The 21,365-nt window shown below is 50.8% G+C and overlaps 1 protein-coding gene across 13 annotated transcripts; it reads right to left on the bottom strand.

The window, feature by feature from the left end:
• Positions 1–465: 465 nt before the first annotated feature.
• ARMC12 (armadillo repeat containing 12) lies at positions 466–20,203 on the bottom strand. 13 transcript variants are annotated; one of them, XM_030315354.1, is made up of 8 exons: positions 19,079–19,171; positions 12,220–12,268; positions 11,442–11,679; positions 10,613–10,758; positions 10,262–10,396; positions 3,357–3,530; positions 3,143–3,214; positions 466–835 (listed from the first exon to the last, which is right to left on the bottom strand). In XM_030315354.1, exons 3-8 carry the CDS (start codon positions 11,602–11,604, stop codon positions 503–505), a joined length of 1,023 nt encoding a protein of 340 aa, XP_030171214.1. In that variant the 5' UTR covers positions 11,605–11,679; positions 12,220–12,268; positions 19,079–19,171; the 3' UTR covers positions 466–502. The 13 variants fall into 13 exon arrangements, with proteins under 13 accessions (XP_030171214.1, XP_030171203.1, XP_030171201.1 ...); XM_030315343.1 differs by lacking the exon at positions 19,079–19,171 and adding an exon at positions 15,098–15,326; XM_030315341.1 differs by lacking the exon at positions 19,079–19,171 and adding an exon at positions 20,019–20,203 and having other exon boundaries at positions 11,442–12,268.
• Between the last annotated feature and the right edge of the window lie 1,162 nt (positions 20,204–21,365).

Here is a 21,365-nt window from a genome sequence, read left to right as displayed (position 1 = left end):
CTCACGCCGGGCTCTGTGCTGCCAGTGTGGAGCCTGCTTAGGATTCTTCCTCTCTCTCTCTCCCTCTCATTCTGCGCCAATGAATAAATAAATTAAAAAAAAAAAAAAAACAACTTTGTCATTTTTAAGCCACTAAAATTTGGAGGCTGTTTGTTACTGTGGCACAGCCTGGCCCGTACTGAGTAAGCCCATGCAATGCTGTCTCCTGCTGATTATCTTTGGCCTCTGTCCCCGAGACGTGCCTTCTCCCTAAAACTCCCTTAAAGCACTGGCTCCACATTCAAATTTTAAAAGCAGCAGGGGCAGAAGGGAATCTGTCCCCTAAGCAGAGAAGCGGGGACGTGTTCTGGGAGATGCACCCATGCTTTGCCATGCTCCGTGTAGCAATCAGGCCAGCTGAAATCCCCACCCAGCCCTAACGGAAGGCCCTAAACAGAAGGCCCTAAACAGAAACTGCTCCTCACGCTTTTCTCCCATAGTCATTTATTGGCTCTCCTTAATTTTATTCCCCGCTATTAAAGTAGGAACGGCTGGGCTGGCAGACGGAGGGCCGGACTCCCACATCCTGGGAGCACTGCAGGCTGACTATGACCTTGCAGGCCTGGATCTGAACCTCCTCCTCAGGGTGGATGACCAGAGCGAGCAGCCGGTCTGCCAGTCGTGACTCATCCCCAAAAAGAGCTTCGTGCAGCGACTGTTCGTTGTAATGCCACTTCACGGCACGGTAGTGGGGTGAATTCCGGCCCTCACTTAGCCGCTCGGCAAACACCAGGACCTCAAACAGCAGACTCCCTGGCTGTGTGGACTGAAACAGGTTCAGGAAGTTGGCATGCACCTGTGACGGGAGAGGAGCGACAATGGCAAAGAAATCCAAGACAAGTTCTAAAGTTCTTCCATCTTCCTATTGCCTCAGCTCCCCAGTACCTAAGCTTCAGATTCAACTGAATAGGATTTTTGTAGTTTTCCTTTCATTATCATTCTCTAACACAATAGCAATGTGGTCATAAAACATGAGAGATATGATCATAACATTGATTCTGGGAAATCTGTTGAGTCAAATATTAACGCTTATCATGTGGTTAATTTTTATAAATATTTTTATTTTGGGGTGTCTGGGTGGCTCAGTTGGTTGAGCATCTGACTTCGGCTCAGGTCTTGATCTCGTGGTTGGTGAGTTCAAGCCCCGCATCAGACTTGCTGTCAGCTCAAAGCCCACTTTGGATTCTCTGTCCTCCCCTCTTTCCCTGCCCATCCCCTGCTCATGTTCTTTCTATCTCACATTTTTAAAAAATATTTTTTTTTTTTTTTTTGTGAGAGAGAGAGGCAGAGGGGTAGAGGGAGAGAGAGAGACAGAGAAAATCTTTTTTTTTTTTAATTTTTTGAACGTTTATTCATTTTTGAGAGACAGAGCATGAGCGGGGGAGGAGCAGAGAGAGAGGAAGACACAGAATCAGAAGCAGGCTCCAGGCTCTGAGCCATCAGCACAGAGCCCCACGCGGGGCTCAAACTCACAAACTGTGAGATTATGCCCTGAGCCAAAGTCAGACGCTCAACCGACTGAGCCACCCAGGGCGCCCCAGAGAGAGAGAAAATCTTAAGCAGGCTCATGCCCACCGCTAAGCCCAATATGGGGCTCGATCCCATGACCCTGGGATCATGACCTGAGCCAAAATCAAGAGTTGGACGCCTAACCAACTGAGCCACCCAGGTGCCCCAATTTTTAAAAATATGTCGTGTGTTTGACATGAATGTGCATTTACTAATTGTGAAGTGTTCTTTACAATTGTAGGTGTTTCTAGTGGCTCAAGCTTATTTAAGTTATTCACAGCAAATATACCCTTACTAGTTTTCGGTTTTTATCTATTAATTGCTGAAAAAATAATTAAAATCTCCCAAATCTTCCATTGTGGTGGAAATGTGTCAGTTTTTTCCTTAGAATGATTCAGCCGTGAGAAGGAAGAAAATCCTACCATTTGTGACAACATGGATGAACTTTGAGGACATTATGCTAAGTAAGATAAGCCAGACAGAGAAAAACAAATACTGCATGGTATCACTTATTGGTGGAGACTTAAAAAAAAAAAAAAGTCACACTCGGAAACAGAGAATAGAAAAATGGTTGCCAGGGGCTGGCAGTGTAGAAGAAATAGGGAGACATTGGTACAAGGATATAAACTTTCGGCTATACGATAAATAAGGTCTGAGGATCTGATGTAAAACATGGTGATTAGAGTTAATAACACTGTATTATATAATCAAAATTTGCTAAGAGAGTAGAACTTAAATGTTCTCACACACACAAAAGGTAAATATGTGAAGTGATAGATATGTTTGTTAATCAACTAGATAATGAGAATCCTTTCACAATGTATTATCTATATTATATCAAATCACCACTATGTACACTTTAAATATCTTACAATTTTATCTGTCCATTATACCTCACTAAAACTGAAGAAAGAGGAAAAAATGCTTTCCTTGTAATTTTATCAAGTTTTTGCCATATAATTTTTTTTTAATTTTCTTTAATGTTTATTATTTTGAGAGAGAGACACACACACACAATGCAAGTGGGGGAGGGGAAGAGAGAGAGTGAGACACAGAACCCAAAGCAGGCTCCAGGCTCTGAGCTGTCAGCACAGAGCTGGACGCGGGGCTGGAACTCACAAACAATGAGATCATGACCTAAGCCGAAGTAGCACGCTTAACCGACCGAGCCACCCAGGTGCACCTTGCCATATAAATTTTGAGGTTATGTTATTAGGTTCATATAAGTTAAGAGTTACTTTATCCTTCTGACCTAATTATTATGTAGTGACCCTGTCTATTCCTAATAATGGTTTTTGTTATAAGTAACTCTTCTCTAATATGAAAATACCTACATTGTCTTTTGTTTTGTCGCCTGGATTCCTGGCTCTCAGAGTTCAGAAAGCCCTTTAAAGGAGAATCCTCCTCCTAACAAAATGAATTCTATTCTATTGGGAGAATGGAAGAGGGGATGTTTTTCAACATATCTAGTGCAAAGGTGTGAAGAGAAACAAGACGATCTTGTTAGGGCTAAGTCTGCCTGGGGAATCCGTGATTCTTCCTTCCCCAATATCTGAGTTGGTATCCGTCAACCCTTCTTCAGTTCCTTTCTCACCTGGCAGTTGAGAATATCATAGAGAAGGTCGTTCTTCTGTGCCAGGTAGCTCAGCAATCGAATGGCTTGCACCTGAATAAAAGAAAGAGCAAAACATGAGAAGGCAGATTACTCTGGGCCCGAGCAGGGAACGCACAAATCTCTGTTCCTCCCTCTAGGTGCTGGTGCAGGGCTGGTCAGGAGTGGCAGGGCCTGGGCCACGGTCCTCAGGCACCTGTGCCAGGATATAGTCCGACTGCAGGATCTCCATCAAGGCAGGCATCACCCGTCTCAGCTGTGGATGCACATAGTCAGGCAGTGGGAGGTTGTTGAGGAGTCTGAGGCCTGCAATGTGCAGCTCCGAATCCCAGATGCTGGCGATCAGTTCCAGAACCTTGATGGAGTGTTCCTGGGGGGTGGGGGTGGGGGGAAAAGGATCTGCTTTTATGTGATGATCCCCAACACTGTCCCAGCCTCTGCCTTCACTCTTCCCTGCCCCACCCATGATGCCTGAGCCAAACCCAGTAGACAATTCCCTCTAACTTACACTCTCGTTATTTGACCTCTTAGGCCACTCCTACCTCCTTTCTCCTAACCTTTTCTTCTCTATCTTCATCTCTTAGGCCTAACCTTTTCTTCTCTATCTTCATCTCTCCCTTAGTGATATCATCCAGACTCACAGTGTTAAATACAATTGATGCTGATGCCTTTCAGCTTTCTGTCTCCAACCCAGACCTCTCCCTGAACTCCAGATTCATATATTCAGGTCCCAATTCTACCTCAACCCAGAATGCTTTTTAGAGTATTTTATTATTTTTGAGAGAGAGAGCATGAGCAGGAGAGAAGGGCAGAGAGGGAGGGGGAGAGAGAGAGAGAGAGAGAGAGAGAGAGAGAGAGAGAGAGAATATCTTGACCCTGGGATCATGACCTGAGCCAAAATCAAGAGTCAGACATTTAACCAGCTGAGCCACCCAGGCATACCACAACCACCCCCTTTTATATATATATATATATATATATATATATATATATATATATATATATATAATTTATTGTCAAATTGGTTTCCATACAACACCCCTCCTCAATGCCCATCACCCACTTTCCTCTCTCCCCCACCTCCATCAACCCTCAGTTTGTTCTCAGTAGTCTCTTATGGTTTGCCTCCTTCCCTCTCTGTAACTTTTTTCCCCCTTCCCCTCCCCCACGGTCTTCTGTTAAGTTTTTCAGGATCCACATGTGAGTGAAAACATATGGTATCTGTCTTTCTCTGTCTGATTTGTTTCACTTAGCATAATACCCTCCAGCTCCATCCACGTTGCTACAAAAGGCCAGATTTCATTCTTTCTCATTGCCAAGTAGTATTCCATTGTATATATAAACCACATCTTCTTTATCCATTCGTCAGTCGGTGGACATTTAGGCTCTTTCCATAATTTGGCTATTGTTGAAAGTGCTGCTATAAACATCGGGGTACAAGTGCCCCTATGCATCAGCACTCCTGTATCCCTTGGGTAAATTCCTAGCAATGCTATTGCCGGGTCATAGGGTAGGTCTATTTTTAATTTTTTTGAGGAACTTCCACACTGTTTTCCAGAGCGGCTGCACCAGTCTGCATTCCCACCAACGGCGCAAGAGGGTTCCCATTTCTCCACATCCTCTCCAGCATCTAGTCTCCTGATTTGTTCATTTTAGCCAGTCTGACCGGCGTGAACCGCCCCCATTTTTAACGATTTTATTTTTTAAGTGATCTCTACACCCAACGTGAGGCGCGAACTCACAATGCCGAGATCAAGAGTCACATGCTCTGCCAACCTAGCCAGCCAGGCGTCCCTTGCCAGAATGCTTAATAGACCTTTCAAAGTTAACATGTATGCAGTCCCCAAACCTGTTTCTTCCACCATCTTCCCTGTCTCTGCTGTTGGTTACATCCCCCTTCCAATTACTCAGGTCAAAAATCTTTAAAGTGGTCCTCTTTAACTACTGTGCTTTGTTTTTCTTCACACCACTTTTTCCAATCCTTCAGAAAAATCCTGTTGGCTCTACCTTCTAAATCTATCAACAGTTAAGCTGCTTCTCACCGTCTCCTCTCTACCACCCTGTTCCAAGCCACCATGATTTCTCACTTGGATTTCTGCAAGAGCCTCCTGTCTCCCTGCTTCCATCCTCGCCCCCTGCCTCTATTTTCAGAATAGCAGACGTGTTAGACACGTCACTCTTCGGCTCAAGTCCCTAGTTCGTTCAGGGTAAGAGCTGAAGTCCTTATAGTGGCTTGCAAGGTCCCATATGCTCTGCCCCTCTCCCCCCACCCCCCCCCCACCGCTATTTCTTTGACCTCATCACCTATTCTCCTTGGCTCCCGTGGTTGCCATCACAATGGTCTCTTAGCCATTCCTTGAACATGCCAGATACACACTTATCTTGTTTTTGTGCAGGCTGTTTCCTCTACTTAGAATGCTCTCCCTCCAGGTAGTCATAGCTCCCTCTCTTACCTCCTTGAAGACTTTACGCTAATGCCGCCTTCTCCGTGAGGTCTTCCCTGACCACCCCCTTCTTTAAGACTGCAACCACTCCCGTCCCAGCCCTGCTTATCCCCCATCTTTATTCCATTCCCCACAGCACTGCACATGCAACATACTTACTTTTAAACTTTTAACTTCCAAATAACTATAAATTCTCAGCAAGTTTCAAAAAGGGCCCAGAGAGGTCCTGTGTGCTTGTCACCCCGTTTCCCTCAATGGTCACACCTTACATAACTATACACGATACCAAAACGAGGAAATCGGTGTTGGCACAAAGTGTGAGTCTGGCGCTGTGTCATTTTATCACGTGTGTAGATTCACGTAACCACCACTGCTCTCAACGGATTATGCCATCAGCGGCGTCCCATCACCACAAACATCTTCCTCCTGGGACTCCATTACGGTCACATTTGCCCCTTCCCACCCAAAGCGGCCGAACTACTAATCTGTTTTCCATCTCTACAATTTTTTCACTTTGAGAATGTTACATACATTGAATCACACTTTGGGACCTTCTGAGATTGGTTTCTCACCCAGTGTGATGCCCTTGAGATCCAAGTTGTGTGTGTCAAGACTTCACTCCCTTGTGTTTCTGACTAGCGTTCCATGGCGTGGATTACCAGTTTGTCTAACCATCTATCCATTGAGAGACATTTTACTTGTTTCTAGCTTTTAACTATTACAGGAAAAGTGGCAACAAATAAGATCGTGTACAGGTTTTTGTGCAGACAGAAGTTTTCATTTCTCTAGGATAAATGCCTAAGAGTGCAATTGCTGGGTTGTGTGGTAAACATATAATTCGTTTAAAAAAAAAAAAAAAAAAACAACAAAAAACAAAAAACAAAAACCCTGCCAAACTATTTTCCAGAATGGCTGCTGTACCATTTCACATTCCCACCAGCAACACACAAGAGATCCAGTCTCTCTCCGCCTTCGCCAGCATCTGGTACTGTCACAAATTTTGAGTTTAGAATACTTAATAGGTGTATCGTGATAGGTCGCCGCAGCGTTAAGTACGTTTCCCTCAGGTCTACTGATTTGAAGCATCTTTTCATGTGCTTCTTTGCAATTCATAGATCTTCTTCAGTGCAATATCGCCACGTCTTTTGCCCATTTTCTACTTAGATTTTTTTAAATAGTGAGTTTTGAGAGCTCTTTATATGATCTAGATAGGAGTCCTTTGTCAGCTATGTGCTTTGCAAATATTTCCTCCCTGCCTGCAGCTTGTCTTTTCATCCTCTTAACAGGGTTCTTCACAAAGCAAATGCTTTTAGTTTTGATGAAGTCCAATGTATCGATTTTTTCTCTTATAGATCATGCTTTTGGTGTTATTTCTATTTCTATGAACCCTTCATCAAGCTCTAAGTCCCAAAGATTTTCTCCTTTGAAACTGTATCAGAAGCTCCCATACCTGCTTCCTTACCACCCTTCTTTATTTTTCTCTGTAGCACTTGTTACGTGAAATATAGCATAGATTTCACTAATTTGTGTATTGCCTGCCTTGCCCTGCTAGAATAGAAGCTTCCACTGGGACCGAGATCTTTCCTGTTCTGCTCACTGTTGTGTCTCCAGTGCTTAAACACAAAGGACTTCATATACATTTGTTGAATGCATAAAGGGATCTTGACTTCCAAGACGTAAGATGCTTGGACTGAGAGATATTACCAAGGACTGAGAATCCCACAAGCTGTACTTTTGTGAGCCATGTAAGAGGGAGGCAAGAATCCTGGAGTGAGGGTCACAGCATTCCCACTGGTACCTGCCTCTCCCTGTCCCAACCCCTTGTTGTCCACTAAGAGCTGAAGGACAGATAAGAGCACATCTGGTGTGGTGTTTCAGGCAGAGGGAACAGCGGGTGCAAGGGCCAGGGAGCAGAAGAGCATGAAACATACAATGTGAATAGCTGGCGCTGGGGCAAGGAAGTGAAGGACTGTGATCTTTATGCTAAGAGCTTTAAGGAAGACCAAGCAGGGGGTTGATGGGACCAGATCCCTCTGGAAAGGGTGGTCTAACTTAGGGAACAGGGGCAAGCTCCATTTTGGACATGCTGAGTTAGGGGGCCACTAGGATGTCTAAGTGGAGCAGCTGGCCATGGGTCTGGAGGTCAAGGGAGTCCCCAGGCTACGGACAGAGATGCAAGAAAGTGCATCCAGATGAAAACTGATTGGCTGCTTTTACTCAGAGAATAGGGATCAGGTCCTCAGGATACGATGGGGAAAGTGTTGCCCAGACCAGCTGCGTCAGAATCTTCTGGGGGGCTTGTGAAAAACCTAGCTCCCCGGCTCAGCTAGACTCTCTAGGTGTGGGGTCCTGAAATCTTCAATGTTAAACAGCTCTGCAGGCAATTGATATGTCTGAGAATTACAGACTTAGGGAAACTGAGAGAGCTGAGGGATAAAGCAGAGGCAGCCAGCAAGTGGAGACCTAGAGACCTTCCCCCAACCCCCCAAATTTTTTCTTCCTTCCTTTCTTTTTAAGTAGGCTCCATGCTCAATATGGGGCTTGAACTCATGACCTCAAGATCAAGCATGGTCTACTGACTGAGCCAGCCAAGTGCCCCTCCTCAAAAAAGTTTGATGCAAAAAATTTAAAGTGTGAAAATACCAAGTTTTGGCGGGGAGAATATAATGCAACTGGAATATTCATGCAGAGCCAGTACAGGCTGTAAATTAATACAACCCTTTTTGAAAAGTTGGGCATACCCTTTCATCCAGCCATCCCACGCCTGCATACATACATATCCTAGAGAAAGTCTCCTATATCCTCAAGGGAGATGTATACAAGAATGCTCATGGCACAATGTAGAAACAATTTAAGTGCCTACCCATGGGCAAATGGATAAATACAATCACAGGATGTTCATGAACTAGAGTACTATACAGCAGCAGAAAACAAGGAAACAGAGCTACCCACATCAATAAAGATGAATCTTTCAGTGCTGGGGGGGAAGGCAAACCACAGAATACAAACTGCACACTTCCAGATATGTTGAAGCTTAAAAACATCCCAAATTACATTTTGCCTATTATTAACTACCTCGCGTTGCCAGAATGATACCCGAATATATGGTAAAACTATAAAGAAATCAAGGAACAGATGCACAAAATGGAGGAAATAATTGCCTCTGGTTGGGATTGTGGGGGAGGGGAGCAACTGGAGCATCTAAGCTGTTGGTCATGTTAGATTTCTTAGCCTGGGTTTTGGTTACGTGTGTTTTGTTTATAGTTCTTTCTACCGTACACATATAAAATATTTGTAAGTTTTCTATATTTATTTTTAATTAGGAGAGATCACTTGCTAGAGAGAAATTTGGAGGTCAAGGAAGAAAGGTTCTTTGTTACGGGATGGTGTTTTTTTAGGATTGGAAGGATTAGAGCATGTTGAATTAATGGGAAGGAGTTGAGGGGGGGCATATCAGACAAAGAGTCTAATTAAGGAAAGAAGTCTTCAAAGAAGGGGATGGGATCCAGTACTGAGACTAACATTGACCACAGACAGGAAGAAAGCCATTTTCCCATGGCATCAGTGAGAAAGCAGGAAAGGATGGGTGTGAAAACACGTAAGCCTGGGGACGTGTGGTGGCTTGTATTTTCTCTATATGGTAGTAGTGAAGGCATCAGTGGCCCAGCCACCAGCATCAGACCAACACAGCAGAGGGTGGGTGATATGACAGATCTGGTCTTTGTCCCTGGTTCTAGGCACAGAGCTCCTAAAATCCTTGCATTTGACTGATAGAATGGTGTTTTGCTTTTCATAGTAAGTTCTTCTGCATTACCCCGGAGTTTATGTCAAGCAGGTGACTCTTGTGGATGATAGATAGCTTCCAGATGGGGATGCTGGTGGCCAGAAAGCCCAAGCCATGATTAAGGGGGTTGAAGAAGGGAGGGGTTAGTGATTGAGTTCAATCACAAATGGCCAATGATTAATCAATCACACCTACATATTGAAACCTCCACGCATACCCCTAAACAGGGCTCGGAGAACTTCCAGGTTGGTGGACACACCAAGGTGCCAGGAGGGTGGCTCACCTAGAGAAGGCATGGAAACACTGCACCCTTCCCCCCGCCATACTTTGCTCTATGCATCTCCTCCATCTGGCTCCTCCTCAGTTTATAATTAACTGGTAAATGTAAGTAAAGTGTTTTCCTGAGTTCTGTGAGTCTTCCTAGTGAATTCTCAAACCAGAGGAGGAAGTCCAAATTTATAGCTAAGTGTACTGGCACTTGTGACTGGCATGTGACGTGGGAGGCAGTCTCGTGGGGCTGAATCCTTTATCTGTGGGGTCTGCACTAACTCCAGGTAGACAGTGTCAGAATGCAGTTGCATCATAGGACACCCCACTGGTGTTGTCGGATGGGATGGTATCAGAAAGAACCTTGGGGCTTTCTGCTAGTTGGGACTCAGAGATATTCCTAGCACCCTAGTTCAGTTTCAGCCTGATATTCAAAGGCTTTTATGATCCTGCCGGGAATCTGACCACCATTTTCTCACTTGATTACAAGGAAAATCGGACCCCAAAACTTCCGGAGCATGACCATTTATTTACCCCATGCCTATTAAAGAACCCACGGTCTGTGGACAGCCTGTGTGGTCCACCCCACCGCTTGCTTTTGCTCACCTGGACTTTACGCCTGAATTTTCTGATGCCAGAGAAAGCTTTAAGTGTGTTCAGAGCTTGGATTTTGACACTGTTGTCCTTGTCATCCAGCATGGAGCCCACCAATGCGATGTCATCAGTAGTACAAGCAGAGGCCTAGAGTGTGCCAAGAGAGACAGAAGAGGCAGGAGAAGCGGGTGTCCTGGGCCCACAGCCCCCCATGTTACCAAGGCCCCTCAGCACGACCCCTCCCGCCAGCAGCCAGAGAGACAGGTCTCAGGACACAGTCTGTCCAGCCAAGGGGGCAGGGATCGGCCGTAGCCCCCGGGGGCCGGGCTGGTTGGGAGGGACTTCCTGCTTCCTTTCCCTCACCTCGGCCTCCAGCAAGTACACACAGCGCGTGATACTGTGCAGGATCATGCTCTTGGCGTACTCATCCTGTTTGCACTCCAGAGAGTTGAGGAGCCTCCGGAGCTCACCTGAGTCCCGCCCGTGCCGCTCTCGCTCGATTGCCAGGCCTAGAGAGCCACCCCAGCCAGGTTCAGGCTGGGGACTCAGGAGTGGTCAGAGAATGGGGTTGGGAAGGGGGGGAGAGGGAGCTGGGGACAAGACTGTCTCGCTTTTTCTGAAGAGAGGCCTTCTTGCTACATGCAGGACCGCCACAGACAGCTGAGCTGTGCACCAGGGCACTTCGCCTAATGATGTATCGTTTGTATCCTAAATGTCATAGTTTTGTGTTTACTATAACAATTTCCTGGCATATGGCAGCCATATGTGGTATTTCGTTATAATCAGTATATGGCAACGATATTCCAACAGATGGCAATCAAAAAGTCTGGCAGAAGGGTGCCTTTTTCTACTCGGCACAAAGTTGTCCTATGGACCGGTGGAGGTTCTGGGCATGTAGGTGCCCCCACCGTTCCCTTAGGAAGACCTGCGGATGCCAAGTTTCCAAGCAGTGGCATCCTGGGGGCTGGAGTGAGTGTCAAATTCGGAGACCTGCCAGAGGAGTCCTGGAGAGCCATCTACTTCCTGGGGACTCTGAGCTGGCATCTCTAGGGCAGGTTTGAGGAAGATGGAGGAGAGAAAGAGGAAGGAGAGAGGAGCTTGGAGGAGTCACCTTTGGGCCCTCCCACACTGGAGGCCTCGGGAGCAGGTGCCTCCTGGGGCAGAGCCCTCTCCCCAGGGCCCGGACACTCACGGGCGATGCAGATTGGTGAGGTGGTGCAGAGGGGCGGTTGGCATTTTATGCCAGCCTTGATGGCCTTGTAGAGCAGGTAGATGAACCCAGCACCTGTGGCCAAGCCCACTACACCCTTGCGGATGTGCAGTTGCCCCAGGCACTGGGGGACGCTCATGCCCATGTCTTCAGCGCTGCCTTGCTCCCAGGTGGGAGCTAGGCCCAAGGCACCTGGCAAGGGCCTTCTGGAACCAGAACTCTGGTAGGGCCGAGAACCAGGGTACCAGAATCAGAACCTGGGCAACAAAGGAAACTGGGGAAACAGGATGGAGGATGGTGATCGGGAAACAAGATGGCCAGGGGCGCTTGGAAGGAGAGAAGTTTCAGCTTCTGAGGCTGTAGGAAATGAAGCTCGAGACTCTAGGGGAATAAAAATTCTGGGGGCAGGAAGGTCCTTCACGTCCCCTTTTCTTTAGGAGAGCCAGGACGGCTGGGCCCCGGTAGGCAGCTCTAGAGTCTGGCTTTCCTCCATTAGAGGGCAGCAGAGGCCCAATTTCTGGGCTTGTTCCTTGGGAAGTTTCTGGGAGGGGCGTCGGGTGTGCCCAACTGGCAACCCTGTTCCCTCACTCCCTGGCCTCTCATCTTTGATTTCTTCACCATGGATTGACTGCTGGGCATCTGGGTGTTTCTGCAGGCAGGGCCCCCTTCCATCAAGGGGAGCACTTTGTAAAGTTTTGCAGTCTTGAGGCAAACTCACCTTCCAGCAACTGTAGTTCCCCCTGTAGTGGGTAGTAATTACCTGTCTGGCCAAAAGCTCTTGAGGGCAGCTCTCTCGGCATCTGCAACATCTGATAGAGTCCTGTACTTAGGAGGGGCTCAAATCATGACTTCTGTCAAACAGTGTCAAAATCATGACTTCTGTCAACAGTGTCAAAATCCAACCCAGAGCGAGCAAGAATCTGGTTACATAGGCACTCCAGGCCCAACCGGTGTGACCCTGGAGGAGGACGAGATTGCCCATGTCTGGGTCTCAGTTTGTGCATTTGCAACCTGAGAGGATCCAGATTTACCATTCTATAACTCCAGGATTAAAACTTGGGTAGGTGTGTGCCTTTAAATGATGGGGGTCTAAGGGGTGGCTGGGTGGCTCAGTCGGTTGAGCATCCGACTCTTGATTTCAGCTCAGGCCATGATCTTGCAGTCTGTGGGCTCGAGCCCTGCATCGGGCTCTGGGCTGACAGTGTGGAGCCTGCTTGGGATTCTCTCTCTCACTCCCCTCTTTCTCCCCCTGCCCCTCCCCTGCTCATGTGCACATACTCTCTCAAAGCAACTTAAAAATAAATAAACGATGGGGGCCTAAATCTGGGAGAACCACAACCCAGTGCCCTGCCCCACCCCTACACAGTGAGATGAGGCTTGAGGCCTCCTGTGGAGAAAATGCCACCATCCCAGAAAATGAGAGTTCGACTTCGGAGGACTTGGTCTCCACCAATAGGATAGGGCAGGTGAGACTAGACCCTTCCCTCTTTCTCCCCTTTCCCTGCTTGTCCCCTCTGGCCTTGCCTCCTAGTACAAAACAGGGAAGTGACAAACCCCAAGCCAGGCTCAGGCCCAGAGCCAGCACTGAGCACCATTGTACCAGAAGAGGGCTTCACCTGCCTGGGTTTAAGCTCCTGTTAGAAGGGTCTAGGTCCTGGGCTACACCTGGACTTGAAGGATGTGAGGAAATAGGAAAGTAGCATCCCCAAGGAGGCTGCAGCCAGCCGGGCCCGTCCACTCAGAGCCTTCACATCGCACACCCTGGGCTACAGGCAACACTCCTAGGTGGTCATTCTCTTCCTTTCCTCTCTTCTGTCCTCGGCCCTCCTCAAGGGTCATTCCTACCCAAGCACTCTACCCAAGTCACCCAAGGTGGGTGACTACATCGACTCCGTGATGAGGGGTGACAGAGGCCCCTGGAGGCCTCCCTGCTGCCATGGAACCACCTGTCATGGCCCATGGACTCCAGGCAGGAAATGGCTGCCTGATGGGACTGCTTTAGGTTCTAAGGCTACTCTGGTGGATTTGAGGGTAGATCCTTCAGAACAAGGTTGCTGCCCTTCTCTGGGGTAGAAACCAGGGCTACTGGCCTCTCTAGTCCGTGGGCTTGACTCTGCAACCCTCACTTCCTACGTAAATGCAGCGCTCACCTGTTCTTTAAAGAAAAAAAAAAAAAGCATCCTCTTTTGGCTTTAACCCAACTCCTTCCTGCTACACCTAAAGCACACTTCTCTTGGTTCTGCTCTCAGATGATACACAGGGACCAAGAGGCAGAGGCCATGCCCAGAGTGACATTCTCACTAGTCCACAGCACCCTGAAAAAAAAATTACAGAGGAACGTCCATTTGTTGGTGTAAAGTCAATGACTGTCTTTTCTTGGGAATGACTGCTTTTGATTCAGAGGAGGTCTTTCTTATTTTGAGAATTAAAATGCGCTTGCTTTTACGAAATGATAGTGATAATAGATGGTAGTTGTGTTTTGAGTGTTCTTAGGGTGCATAAGTTCAAGATGCAACTTTGTAGGAACTTGGCTTTTCTTATTTTGCTTTCTGTCAAATCCAGACAGAGAAGTCTGAGATTCCAGATACGCACAACCAGCCCCAAGTTTCTTTCCTATCCTGACCAAGGCAAAACACGAGGGCTGACCCAGCACACACCTCTCTGCCATCTGTACTGGCTTTCTACTCTCAAAGCTGATGTTCCCATCATGGTAGGTGCAACTTAGTTTAGTGAAGGAGAGTGTGGGCTCAAGCCAGACCACCAGGGTTCAAAACCAGTTTGGCCACTGACTTAGCTTTGCGCTCTCTTTGTACCCCACTTTCCCCACCTGGAAAATGGTAATAATAATGTCTGCCTCTTGGGATGGTTTGTGAGGATTAAATCCTTGAAACAGTGCCCAGGGCCCATCAAATGTCAACTACAATTACTATTATAAGCAGGTTTCACCTGGACAAAAACGTTGGGTGTGGGAAGGCAGTGAGCACACAGATGGTGGGTCTCAGTGATACCTGAAAGACATTCACCTCTACCCGCCCCACCCTCTTCTTCAGGCTAATCAATCTCAACTCCCCTGACCCATTTAATTGCCTTGAACAACTCTGGAGCCTCTCTGAAGCCCCCCAAAATACTTAAACCAGGAGGGCTCTTTCCCCCAGCCCATTCCCCACCTACGAAGCCCTGGTAATGAGTGTTTCAATCGAGTTAATTTTAAAAGCCTATTACGCTATTGGCGGCCTACTGTGCAAGACACAGTGCTAGGTCTTTATGGCGGGGGACACTGGAGGGGACCAGCGCTTGTAAGCACAGGAGAAACTAAGGGGAAATTAGCCTACTGTATATTGGAACGTTCACTGGAGTCCGATGGGCTTGGATTTGGGCAAATCCCATAATCTGAGCCTGTGTTTCCTCCTCCGGAATATGGGTTTACTGACACCTACCAACTACCAGGAAGTGCTGCTGTCAGAACTGAATGACAGAATTTATGTTGCGACCCTTGGTGAGCAGGGGGCAATCCATACGTGCGAGCTCCTCCAGGCAGAAAGCCAGGAAGTGGAGAGACGAAAGGCAGGGGGTGCGGCCCGTGCCCTGCCGTGGACCCCACGCTTTCCGAGACCGTCCCCTCCCCAGCTGGCTCTTACCCAGGCCCAGGAACCAGATTCGGGGGCCTCTCTGTAGCTCGTTACTCCAGCGGAAACCGGGGGACAAGGAGAAACGCGGCGAAAGCACTGAGATTGGCGCCCCCAGAGGAGGAGGGCCGGGTGGGGGGCGGAGGCCGAGCCTTTCCCCGCCCCGGGCCTCCCCGCTTAGCTCCCCCCCTCCCCGGACTACCTCCTCCCCAGGCGCGCATCCGGCGACGGGCACAGGATGTTCTTTCGCTCCCGTCCCCCCCCGCCGCCCCCCCGCCGCCCCCGCTCTCACTTTCCCTTCGCTCCCTTCCCCCACTCCCGCCGCGCCCGGCGCCGGCACCTTGTTTAACCCATGCTCTCCCGCGCTCCGCGGCGCTCGGGCGCCCCGGGGGCTCCCACCCCTCCCGCCTACCCCCCAGGACGCGGAGCGCGCTCGAGGGCTGCCCGGGAAGGGGCGGGCCGGCCCGCGTTCTCGGGATCCATTGGCCCGCCAGGGGTGAAGGAGTGGGAAGGGATCCCAGAGGCCGAAGCCGGCATTCTCCAGACCCCCGCCAGTTCACCGGCGCCGGGCGGGCTGGGGGTGGGGCGCCCGCACTGGAGCGAGCTACGCGCCCGCGGGGGGCGGCCCTGTGGGCGTGGCTAGCTCCGGGACGGGAGGCGGGCGGTAGGGTCGAGGACCCCCAATCTCATCCTCTGCCGGGGTCTGAGTAGGCAGGGGCCAGGGGCTCCAGGAGAGGATGGAGAGGGCTCACGCCCCGCATGCACACGTCACTGTTTCCAAGGCAACCGGGGTGGGGGAAGCGGGCTGGAGAAGGAGAGACCTTAGAGAAAGGAGGCTACTGGAGGCTTTGGGACCCAGGTGGGGGTGGGGAGTCTGCGGGGGCGGGCTTTTCAATCTGCTTCCTCACTCGCTGATGCTGCAAGAAACCGAAGGGAGGACCGGTTCTGTTCATTCAACAAACGTTCATTGAGCTTGAGCTCTGCTGGGCGCCATGCTTAGGCACTGGGCTATGGTGGCTCAGGGTCTGAACCCTGCCCTCACCCGTTATTGTTAGTTAGGGTAGGATGGCCTTGCGCCCCGGGTCACGTCTGTGGAACCAGTGTAATGATTAAAAAGTGTTCCAGTATGGGGGGGAAGGCTAGTTAAGGAACTTTGTCCCCCAATTCAGGGAAGGCTCCCAGCGTGCAGGGAATGAAGACCAACTATTGTCTGATCACTGTGCAACAGGCACTTTTTTGGGCCCTTTGTATTCTCTGTAATCTTTGCCCCTCATTCTGCAAGGTATCACTAGTGACTTTTACAGATGAAGACACTGGTTCAGAGGTTGAGAGAGTTGTCCAAGGCCAAACAGCTAAGTGTTGGAATACAGATCCAGGCTTATGTGGCCTCCAAAGTCAAAGTGTCCTATCTCATGCTCCCTTCTCTAAACAAATAGATTATATTAAATAAATAAATGAAAGATACTATCCCTGCCATGAAAGAGATTATAATCAATGGGGTTGAAAATATTACGGGACATAAGTAAGCGATAAAATAGAGAAGAGATTGAAGGCAGCTCACAGGGCTCAGAGGGAAGTTGACAAAACGATCGAAATGGCTTGTAGAGTACCAGAGCCTTCCTGCAGGAGGTAGATGTTGAAATGTTGGGGGTCAGGATCACCAGGAGGGAGAGAGAAAGTGTGTGTGTGCGTGTCTGTGTGCGTGTGTGTGTATGATCTGCTGCCAAGAAAGAGAACAATCCACGGGCATCAGACCAGGGACCCAGAGTTAGGCAGGCTGCAATTTCCAACGGTGAAAAGATCCGTCTGTAAACCCAGTCACTGGTTGCGCCCACTCACCTTTCTGCCTTCCACCCTCCTCAGTGATTTTCTGTGTCTTACCAAAGCAGAGGATCCCAGCAGGCAGCTGCACTCATTCATTTCACTGTGCACTCAAGGTCTTTGCAGTTGGCACCTCGCACAAACTCCCTGATGCTAACATGGATGTCAGCCTCTCCCTTCCCCACCCCTCTCTGAAGATTTGGTAAATAAAAATCAGGGACTTTTCAAAACAAAAGGGCCTGAGCGAGCATGAGGAACCAACAGACTCCAGGGTAATGGGGTCACCAAGTCAGCACAACCAAGTGGATAGGTCATTTGCTGCCCTTCTGCTATGTAACAGGCTCAGGGCTGGACTCTGTGGTCTGGGCGCACCATGAATTAATCTGGGTCCCTTCTTATGGAACACACAGGTTAACAGCTGGTATGCCCAGCGTTTGAGGAATCTGAAGCTGAAAACATACACACTAAACAGCGTTTTAGAAAGATTATTCCAGTAGGAGAAAGGAAAATCCTAGGTCAGAAAGGACAGTGTGTGTGACAGAGGCTGTGGGAATTTGGGCCAAAGGTGGAATCTATGGGGATAGAGAGGAAGCGGTGAATGTGAAAAATAAGGAACGATACATCTTGTAATAAAAGCAACAAAGGGAAGAATTTGGTAGTGGATCAGATACAGGATGGGGAAGGAGAGAAAATAGTTAAAAATTAACCCACCTTAGTGGTGAGTCTGGGGGATGGGAGAGCCCACAGTGGGTAACGGGAAGAGCTGGTGTGAGGGACAGGAGGATGAGTTCAGTCACTTCCAGGCCATGTGAGGGCAAGTGTCCTGTAGGTGACTGGACTTGGAGAAGGGCAGTGGGCTGTCTTTTGAGAGTGTCCCTGTCACTACAGGTGTGCAAACAGCTCCAGAACCATCACTGGCCTGGGATAACCTGGACTGATTTCATATACCAAGTAGAAGATTGGAGTTGACAACATCGAGGTACCTCCTGGCTGGGAGATTCTGTGAGCTTTGGCTGGGCGAGCACACATGTGGGAAATATGACTCTATGTGTGGGAAGGGGGTCCATGGCCCAGGCCTGCATTGGCATCCATTTCCTCAGAGGATGCCAGAGATGCCATCAGATGGCCCAGGGGCATGAGGCCCAGGTGAGGCACTTCAGCTGCCTGGGGTCCCTCCCCCAGCCCCACCCTCAAAGGCCCTGGAGCCCAGGCCTGTGCTGACTGCCAGGGCCTTTCCTGGAACTCAGCAGAGGACGGAGCCCCTCCCTGCCAGCCCTGGCACACGCCAGGCACAGCGTGTCCCCTGGGGCACCTTGCAGACACCCCAGGAGGCTGGGGTGTGGGACAGGTCTCCACCTCCAGGAAGAGTCCTGCTCTGGGCTGCCATGTGAGCTCCCTGCCCTGGGCTGTCATCCTCACCAAGGCCCTACCAGACCACAGGGGACAGCAGGCACAGCAGAGGAAGGAGACGCTTTGTGGCTGGGTGGCAGGATTCATGGGTCTTTGTTGTGGCTTTGGGTGGGAGGGTGGGGAAGGCAGAAAAGCAGGGTCTCAGGCTTCAAAGCACCTCCCCACCTGCTCCTCCCTCCCTCTGAGGAAATCTTCAGGGGCCTCGTGGTTTTGAGGGGAGGGGACAGGAAGAGACTCTAAACTCTGGGTCAGCCAAGGACAGAGGTGGAGGAGATCTTCTTGCCCTATATCCCATTTTCTCTCAGCATCCTCTTCCTGTGCTCCCCGCCACCCTAGAAGAAATTTCTACCTCCATCTGCCGCTATGAGTTACATCCCCCACACCAAGACCTCCAGGGGCCTCCCAGAGTGGTGGGCTTTGGGGAAAACGGGCCTTGTACACAGAAGCTGCAGGCCGGGCCACACCTGCCCAGGGGGGCAGGAGGAGAGCTCCCCTCCCAGATGGGCCGAGGCTGCTCAGCTCGGGCTGGGGGGCCGATCGACGCTGGAACGCAGGGGCGAGAAGGCAGAGGGATGCTCACAGGGGCCACGTAGAGGTCCCGCGCGGCAGGCAGGGGCAGGCAGGGGCGGGAGCCGGGGAGCCGGCGGTACGCCCGCACCCCCCCCCTCCTCCCCCGGGCTCGAGGGAGCCTCCGAGAGTCGGGTCGTCGCTGACCGCAGGCTGCAAGAGCGGTTGATCTGGTGAGCGAGCACACCCACTTACCCAGCTGCTGAGTCAGGCTGTTCTCGCTCCCCGCTCGCCCGCCCGCTCGGGACATTGTGTTCCAGCCCCGGCGCGCTGGCACGGGGCCCAGGCGCTCACACCAGCCTCCTCGCCCTGTTTGTGCTCGCGGCTTGCGCTCGGCGCGCAGCCTCCCCGCCGCCGCAGCCCTGCGAGTGCGCGCTGGGGCCCGGCCAGGGGCGGCCGGGGGGCTGGTGCGGAGCCCCGGCGACGCGCCCCCGGCCCGCGGGGCCCCGCAGCCCAGCCCGGGCGCCAGCCTTACGTACGGCACCCAGACCTCTCCAGCCCCCACCTGAGCCCTGCTGTGGGAGCCCGGGCGCGCGTGGGGCCCGAGCGGCAAACTTGGGGGGGGGCAGGTGTCGGTAGCTCCTCGAGGGAGAAGGAGCCGCCCAGGCTGCCGCCCAAGCCCCGCTAGCGCTCGGTCCAGTCTGGAGGAGGATAGCTTGGGAGCGCGCCAGCCCCACACTTGGAAGACCTGGGATGCAGTCACGTGACAACGGAAGCCCGCTGGAGGGGGGCCGATTCAAGCGATCCCCCCCACCCCCACCCCACCCCCGCCACGAGGAGCCTCCTCCTCCTCGTGCCTCGGACCCTCTTCCCCGTCCGCTCTTCGCACCAGCCTGGAGACTCCAGGGATTCCCAAGGGCTGGCAAACCAAACCCAGCCCTTTGGGAGAGCTTGGGAAACCCCTGGCAGGACGCCGGCAGTACGAAGAGCCCGGGAGCAGACGGCAGGGTGGAGAAGACGACCCCGAACTGGAACGTGACCCCTCCCTTTGTTCCAGCCCCAAACCCGGATTTATTCAGAGCCACGTTTTCTCTTTACCCATCCATCTACAGAAAGACGTCATTGAGTGCAGTTCCTGAAGGTTCCACCGTCTCCAAACCAAGGAGGGGACAAAGGACTGACATACTGAGCATACCATATGGAAGGCTCTGTTGGGTCGTGCTAACGATGTCAGTAGAAAGTTGAAGACACAATTCCTAAAGTCCTTTCGTCTCCCACCTTCCAACCTCCGCAGTGTGCTGTGCCATTTCTGCTGCCAGGGGTGCCCATGCTCCGAGGCAACCCATCTCTTCAGCTCCAGCTCAGAAAGCCCGCTTGAAACAGCGCCAGCCAAATCTGATTCCTCTCCCCTCCCAATGCCCGGCACATTCAGTCTGTACCTTTCTCACGGCACAGCGTGTGGCCTGTCTCGTATTCTAGTGATCTGTTTACTAATCCTGTTCTTCTAACCAGATTAAAAAGTCCTTGAGGCGGAAACAAAGTCTGCCTCTTTGAGCCCCCTCCCCCCCCCCAACACTTGAGCTCATCCTCCACAGGCCAAGTTTGGCACTGGAGTTGATGTTCAGTAAATGTTGGGTGTATTGAAATGATTTCCTGCCCTTGGGCAGTTTGCAGACCAGTTGAAGAGACAAACACACAGCTCGTGAGGTTAAATAATAACCCAAGCCAGCAGGTGGTGAGTACCAAATGTTAAGAGCTATAGGGACTCAGGAAGGAGGTGGTGATATGGGAGAAAGATCCCAGGAGGTTCTAGGCCTTGGGCTGTGTGTGTGGAGGAGGAGAGAGGAGGCGTGGAGGTGACTCATTCTGGTTGACATCACCACAAACCAGCCTTCATGCTAGCCACTTTACATGCATTATCTCTAATATTTAGGTGGAGGGAGGGGGGTAGGTTTGGAAGGAGTGGAGGGGATGGTGCCCAAGCCAGACCTGCCCAGAGCTTAACCAGAGCATAGAGGCAGCCTTGGATCTGGGCTCCCCACCCTCAGTTCACGGGCACTGCCTGTTCCCTGGCCTGCCACGCCTGCACGCTACACCCAAGAGAGCTGCCCAGCTCTGGATGCACTCTGGTCCCACCCTGGTGAACAACTGGCTGTGTGATCTTGGGCAAGGCACTTCCTTCCCTACACCTCACCGCCATTTGTACCTCTGTTGCAGCGCTTATGGGCCGGGGAGTCTGTGAGTTAGTGTCCTGGCGGCCACGCGACGCTTACCACCTCCCCTCATGTTATCTGGGCTGCTGTGGCTGCCTAAACCCCCAGCCCTCTCTCCCTCCCCCACTCACTGCTCCCTCCCCGTCTGGAGCTGCTGAGAGGAACACTGGGTACAGAGTGTAAGCAGGGATGGTAGGTTTCCTGTGGTTGCAAAAGGAACATCGGGACTTTCCCTGCGGTGCCCAAACTGTGGGAGAAGTGGGGGAGGAGGAGGCAGGGCCAACCTCGAAGGAACCTCTGCTCCCTTCCCTCCCCTCCACGCTGCTCCC

This window comes from Lynx canadensis, chromosome B2 (genome assembly GCF_007474595.2).
Source record: "Lynx canadensis isolate LIC74 chromosome B2, mLynCan4.pri.v2, whole genome shotgun sequence".
NCBI classification, from domain to species: Eukaryota; Metazoa; Chordata; class Mammalia; order Carnivora; family Felidae; genus Lynx; species Lynx canadensis.
Note: the sequence above shows the minus strand (reverse complement) of the source record. Positions and strands in the feature narration are given on the sequence as shown.